The 7,150-nt window shown below is 42.5% G+C and overlaps 1 protein-coding gene across 1 annotated transcript; it reads right to left on the bottom strand.

Annotated features, from left to right (window-relative positions):
* Window positions 1-5,042: 5,042 nt before the first annotated feature.
* LOC121840368 (vicilin-like seed storage protein At2g18540) lies at window positions 5,043-6,915 on the bottom strand. The gene is made up of 3 exons (XM_042303102.1): window positions 6,427-6,915; window positions 5,332-5,845; window positions 5,043-5,178 (listed from the first exon to the last, which is right to left on the bottom strand). The coding sequence occupies exons 1-3, from the start codon at window positions 6,857-6,859 to the stop codon at window positions 5,154-5,156; spliced, it is 972 nt and encodes a 323-aa protein (XP_042159036.1). The 5' UTR covers window positions 6,860-6,915; the 3' UTR covers window positions 5,043-5,153.
* Between the last annotated feature and the right edge of the window lie 235 nt (window positions 6,916-7,150).

Below are 7,150 nucleotides of genomic sequence, written 5' to 3' on the forward strand. Positions count from 1 at the left end.
AGAATTCTCTTCGATTATAATCACAGCCGTATATATCCCCCCCAAGCAGACACATCTCTCCTTCACTGCAGCCGAAGTGAGTAAGACATTTAAACGTGTTAACCCTCGCAACCCACGATGCAATCTCAACCACACTCACTAAATTGCCCTAACCCATCTGGACAAGAGGAATACCTATGTGAGAATGCTGTTCATCGACTACAGCTCGGCATTCAACACCATAGTACCCTCCAAGCCCATCAAGCTCGAGACCCTGGGTCTCGACCCCGACCTGTGCAACTGGGTACTGACTTCCTGCCCCCAGGTGGTGAAGGGTAGGCAACAACATCTCCTCCCCGCTGATCCTCAACACTGGGGCCCCACAAGGGTGCGTTCTGAGCCCTCTCCTGTACTCCTGTTCACCCAAGACTGCTTGGCCATGCACGCCTCCAACTCAATCATCAAGTTTGCGGAGACACAACAGTGGTAGGCTTGATTACCTGAACAACGGCGAGACGGCATTCTAACCTACAGGGAGGAGGTGAGGGCCGTCGGAGTGTGGTGTCAGGAAAATAACCTCACACTCAACGTCAACAAAACTAAGGAGATGATTGTGGACTTCAGGAAACAGCAGAGGGAACACCCCCATCCACATCGATGGAACAGTAGTGGAATACAAACAAGTTTTAAGTTCCTCGGCATCAAACACATCACAGACAAACTGAATTGGTCCACTCACACAGACAGCATTGTGAGGAAGGCGCAGCAGCGCCTCTACTTCAACCTCAGGAGGCTGAAGAAAACCCAGCCTTGTCACCAAAATGTCACTCCCAGGCAAACTTCTACAGATGCACAATCGAGAGCATCCTGGCGGGCTGTATCACCGCCTGGTATGGCAACTGCACCGCCCTCAACCGTAAGGCTCAGCCAGAGGGTAGTGAGGTCTGCACAACGCATCACCGGGGGCAAACTACCTGCCCTCCAGGACACCTACACCACCCGATGCTACAGGAAGGCCATAAAGATCATCAAGGACATCAACCACCCGAGCCACTGCCTGTTCACCCCGCTGCCATCCAGAAGGCGAGGTCAGTACAGGTGCATCAAAGCTGGGACCGAGAGACTAAAAACAGCTTCTATCTCAAGGCCATCAGACTGTTAAACAGCCACCACTAACATTGAGTGGCTACTGCCAACACACTGTCAATGACACTGACTCACTCCAACCCTTTAATCAGGAATCGATGGAAATGCTGTGTAAATATATCACTAGCCACTTTAAACAATGCTACCTTATATAATGTTACGAGACCCTACATTGTTCATCTCATATGCATACGTTGATACTGTACTATCATCGACTGCATCCTTATGTAATACATGTATCACTAGCCACTTTAACTATGCCACTTGGTTTACATACTTATCTCATATGTATATACTGTACTCGATGTTCATCATCTACTGTATCTTGCCTATGCTGCTCTGTACCATCACTCATTCATATATCCTTATGTACATATTCTTTATCCCCTTACACTGTGTATGACAGTAGTTTTTTTGGAATTGTGGTTAGATTACTTGCTCGTTATTACTGCATTGTCGGAACTAGAAGCACAAGCATTTCGCTACACTGCATTAACATCTGCTAACCATGTGTATGTGACAAATAAAATTTGATTTGATTTGATTTGATTTGATTTCATACCGGGATTTACAGTATTACCGACATAGCACATGAGTGGGTGCTAAAAACACAAGAAAAACCTATTGAGGGAAGGCCAGAATGCTAACAAATTAGCACAAACTGATAGCAAATTCACATAGACGCTGTTAGCTAAATGCAAAACAAACTATCCTAATTGCAAAGCAGTGGAGGCTGCTGGGGGAAGACAACTCATAATAATATCTGGAATGAAGTCAATTGAGTGGTATCAAACACATGGAAACCACATCTTTAATCCAGGATACCACTCCATTGACTCCATTCCAACCATTATTATGAGGCGTCGTCTCCTCAGCAGCTCCACTGTTGCAAAGAAAGGCAAATCCAGCTCATAAAGTGATGTAAGGGATAATCAACGAGGGACTATGAGTTCTATGGTAAATAATGAACACTGTGGAACTGACCTTCCATGGACTTGCATTATTTTCCAGAGAACCATAAAGCCCTGAGTTGATTATCCCTTTTATACCATGGCTGTAATTTAACACATTTGCCGGTAGAAATGTGTTCAACATCCATTGAAGTAGCTAGCAAGTTTACTAGATAGCAACAGTAGTTGCCTTGGTAACAAACCAACATACTTGCTAGTTTAGATAACCAAACCATCAGTCCTAGCTTGCTATTATGAAAACCTAATTCAACAACATCAATACTGTTTTCAATTTGACTTCATTTGTAATGTCCAAAAGTCCAAATGTAATTACCGTGGATCGGAGGGAAGAGGTCTATGAACCAATATCTGAAGTTTTAGGGACTGCAGTTTTAGGAAGCATTTTTAGGTAAAGTCAATTCAAATTCATTAAAAATATAAAGAGTTTTTAAAAAATACAAAAAGTTATTTATATTTATTAGTGGGATGAGGTTCCTTTTATAGTTGTTTTATTTAACTAGGCAATTCAGTTAACAACAAATTCTTTATTTCAATTTCGTTGCCTAGGAACAGTAGGTTAACTGCCATGTTCAGGGGAGGAATGACAGATTTTTACCTTGTCAGCTCGGGGATTCTATCTAGCAACCTTTCAGTTACTGACCCAACACTCTAACCACTAGGATACCTGCTGGTTACTGACCCAACACTCTAACCACTAGGATACCTGCTGGTTACTGACCTAACACTCTAACCACTAGGATACCTGCCGCCCCCGGTAGCCTAGTCAACCTTGCATGTTCCGTTGAAGAGGTTTGAAGAGTAAAGTCTGAATCTTTAATATAAAGCTAACTTCACCACTGTAAAACACTGTATGATTAAATCATTCTAATTTGATTCACCAATAAAAACGTTGAGCTCATCTTTTAATAATAATGTATTCATCATAGAATCATCTTTGATTACAGTGTTGTCAGTGGCGAGCCGTCATTTAGGGCAGGTGGGGCAGAGCCACACCCGTTTTGAGCCCCTGCGTGTTTAACAACAATATATATATATGTTGCCTGCTTTGCATGTTATTTTGGCATTAATAAGTGTCACATATCAGTTTGCAAACAATGTCTACTTTTAAAAAAATCATTGAGTTAATAAAGCTGCATACAGACACCTTCTCTTTTTTGCTTTCTTGAGGAAGGCAGCTCATAAATGCAGGTGTTTCAGCCCAGCTTAGTGCTTTCTGTGGTGGTGGGGCAGCCAGTGAGAAATACGGAGCGTAGGGGTTGGTAATGTTCTCTGGTTGCGCCGTGATTGGTTCAACATCATATTTTCAAAATCATAGCTATCAAGCTAGCAGTCATCATCATGCATCCAGACAACAATCTACTGGCAAATCCTTTTCAATCCTTGTCATATGAAGATTCAAATTATAACTGCCGTGTAACAAATCAATCACTGGCCTGCTACCTTGTCAACAGGAACTGTTGAAATCAACTTCAGTGAGTTCAAAACAACTGGAAAAAACTGGGAAATCTTAGACTTCAGTGAGTTCAAACAATGAGGAACTCTGACTGGGAAAATCAGGTTTTGGCCATCCAACTCAGAAATCATAGGAGCCCATGTGCCTCACCCTAATAATGTTGTCCCTTTAGCCTCTATTCAGCCATGACTGACTTGATGGTGCACATGGATAGCCTTTTTTAAAATGTAATATCAAATATTGTAAGAGCTTTCATTGTCTCCTTATATGCAGTTGTGACTTTGGTCAGGGAGAATAGTAAGAATGGCCCATGTTCAAAATTCTGTCGCTTACATTTCAAAAGTGCTGAACAAATGATTATTTATGACGTCCATCCTAGCTCTCTCATTGTCTTAATCAAATTACAGATATCCTGTAGTCCACTCGTTGTCCCCTTGTGCCATTTTAGTTTGTACATCTCAACTGTCAGTAGAAACCACATTTGTTTAAGCAAGTCGTTTTTGTCCATATCAGCTATTTTTTTTTTGATTGTTCCATGGTGCTGAAAAGATTAGCTCTGCTGTTGGACAGCTTTATCGACCCTAAACAGTTTGTGGGCACCGTTCCTTCAAACTCCTAGTCAATTAATGATTGTTTAGTGTTGTGTTGTGTACTTTTGGGAATGGGAAAACATGTTTTTTATTAAGTTGAACATGTGCTCTTTGTGACAGAATGTTAGAATTAGGTGAAATAAAAGTTACACTCCCTAAAAAGGTACTCAATTGGTGGAATGACCTTAGTGCTGAACTGGAGGTGGGAGAGCTAACGATGCATCTACTGTTGCTCTCTCCTCAGATTCTTAGAGAAGCTATTTCAATCTGATATTTCTCCTATGGTCTAAAATAGATGTGTATAGAGGACTTCTCTAATATAACATGTCACACATTGTATCAAACTGATGGAATGTTAGGTGTCTCATTGAAAGTCTAACATCTACCATGACTACTGGATGTTTCAATTCTAATAAATAAAAAAACAATCCACACCGTAACAACAATATTGCTTTTTACTAAATGATTTTATTAAAGAATAAAACTTTGCTAACAAAAATGACATCATCAAACATCACTGGCCTGACTTGAGCAGCTCTGCCCGGGATGGAGCCAGCAACTTAGCTGCTACCGGTCCGGTCCAGGCTACCTGCAGACCTCCTCCCAGACCTCCTTTTCAGCACCTCCCCTTAACAGGAGAGGTGGTGGAAATGATCAGAGTTGCATTCAACTTGAATAAAGATGAGAAACTCTGGTCTGTGGAGCCACTGGTCTGAGGGGAGGACTTCTGTTGAAACCATTTCCATTTTTGGGATATTTTCTAGGACTGTAGAGGTGGTGATCAGAGATGAATTTAACTAGGATAAAGATGAGAATCTCTGCTCTGGGGAGGAGGGTCACTGACCTTCGATGGTTTGTTGCCTGATAAAGAGGATACTTGCTGGCTAGAGGAGACTATAATGTTTTGAGGAGGAAATGTGGCTCGATGACTTAAAGAGGAGGAGGAATTATTGGGCGACACTTTTAATTACCAACGTAACCTCAGTGGAACTGTGGCTTCATCGAGTTCCAGCTCTAGGCAGACAGCACGTCAGGAAGGCTGTAAGACATCACAGAGACAGGTAAGTATCTATTTGTTTACATGTGTGTTGCATGTACACTAAACCCTCACATTTGGATAATGTCACTTTTTAAAGTGATGACATGTATATTAACAGTGTAAAACATGAATAGATGTTTAAACATTCTTTACCTCATCCTAATTTTCTTCCAGATGCTTGGCTTTTTCTTTGTCTTTGTGTTGGAGATTGGCTCTGATGTTTCAGCCTCTTCTGGAGCTTCTAGCTGCTGGCTGTCTGGCCCCCCCTGATGGTTCTCTGGCCCCTCCTGCTGGTTCTCTGAACTCCCCTCCTGGTTGTCTGCCCATGCCTGTTGCCTCTCTTGGCTTACCTGCTGGCCTGTGGCCCACCTGGGCAACTCCTGACCGTGGTTGTAATCGTGGCTGTGTTGGGTGGTTAGACACCGGGTGTTGATTTGAGCATCAGCCTCCAGATTCATCTGCTCCAGGTAGTTTTCCTTCATCCTCTCCCTCTCCTCCTTCAGTTTTTGATGAGTGTGTTTTTTAAGCAGGGACCGCTCTCTCCACTGCTTATTGAAATCCTCCATCTTCTTCCTTCTCTCCTCAGCCTTCAGCAGCTCCTTCCTCTTCTCCCTCTCTCTCTCTGCCCGGGTCATGGTGGATGTTAGCCTTGTGTGTCCAGGGATGGCTGGGAGGGGAGAAGAAGTAGAGTTTACATTCAACTTAGTGGATCTGATATCAACTTAAATGTAATGGACACAGGGAATGAAGAATAGAAAACACAATTGGATCTCAATGATTCTTTACTCTTTTTTAAGCAAGGCATGGAATTTGTGAATAAAGTGCAATAATTTCCATCCTGAATTGACCTGGCCCTAATTGAACATGAGTCCAGAATGGCACCTATTCTTTGTATAGTGCCAGGGCATATGTGATCGCTTAGGGCCCCATGGCCACTAGTAGCCCCCGGATCCCCCAAAACATAATGTTTTTGTGTGTGTTTTTTATGAACTCTTTCTGGGTCTCAACTTAGTCTTGAGAGTTAGACTAGTAGATAACACAAGGTACCATTTAAAAACGTGGTTGTTATCAGCAGTATTTTTCTTGTTATGTCAGTCAGTCACTCAATGAGCCATGTCAGCTAACATATTCTTTGGACAGTAGTTTTATATTGAAACAATGATGCATCATGATGACTGGTGTGGAACGTATGTGTGTAGAGGAGACTACAGAGGATGATGTCATAAGTAGAGGGAAAACAGGTCTTACCTATGTGGACGATCTTATAGCCCTCCTCAGCCTCTCTCTGATACGTTCTCTCTATCTTTCTGAGGTTCCTCTTCTCCCATGTTTTATTCACCCAGCCCACAGCTCTCCTTCTGATACTTTTATCAGGTGGGAGAATGTCCTCCTTGTCATCTTCCTTCTCCTCCTCCTCTAACTCACCCCTCTTGTACTCAAGGATCTCCCTTCTTTCCTCTTCCACCATCTCCTCTCTTTTTTTTGCCTGTATTATATTTTCTCTCTCTCTGATTAAAGATAAATGGCATTTAATGGCTTTCTTTCTCTGCTCCTCTCTCTCCTCCTCTCTCTGCCTCTCCTCCTCTCTTAGTCTCAACATTTCTTTCTGTCTAGCAATTTCAATCTCTTGTTTTTGATCCTGCTCCTCTTGTTGTCTTGCCCTCTCCTGTTTTCTTTCCATCTCCAGCCGTCTTTCCTCCTTCTCCCTCCTGATTTGTTGTCCTCTTTCTATGTGTTCTCGTTTCCCCCTTCAACACTTCTAACCTCCTCTCTTTACGCCTATTGAAGACTTCCCGTGCTTTTGCTTTAACATTAACTACTACATGTTTCTTCATGCTTACTTCCTTTCCTCTCTCTTCTCTTTCCCTGTACTCTTCCTCTGCTTCCTTAATCACTTCCTGCTTTTCTTCCATCTCTCTCTCCTGTTCTATCTCCAGTTCATTCTGTCCCTCAATTTCCCCCAAAATATTTT

This window comes from Oncorhynchus tshawytscha, linkage group LG21 (assembly GCF_018296145.1).
Source record: "Oncorhynchus tshawytscha isolate Ot180627B linkage group LG21, Otsh_v2.0, whole genome shotgun sequence".
NCBI lineage: Eukaryota > Metazoa > Chordata > Actinopteri > Salmoniformes > Salmonidae > Oncorhynchus > Oncorhynchus tshawytscha.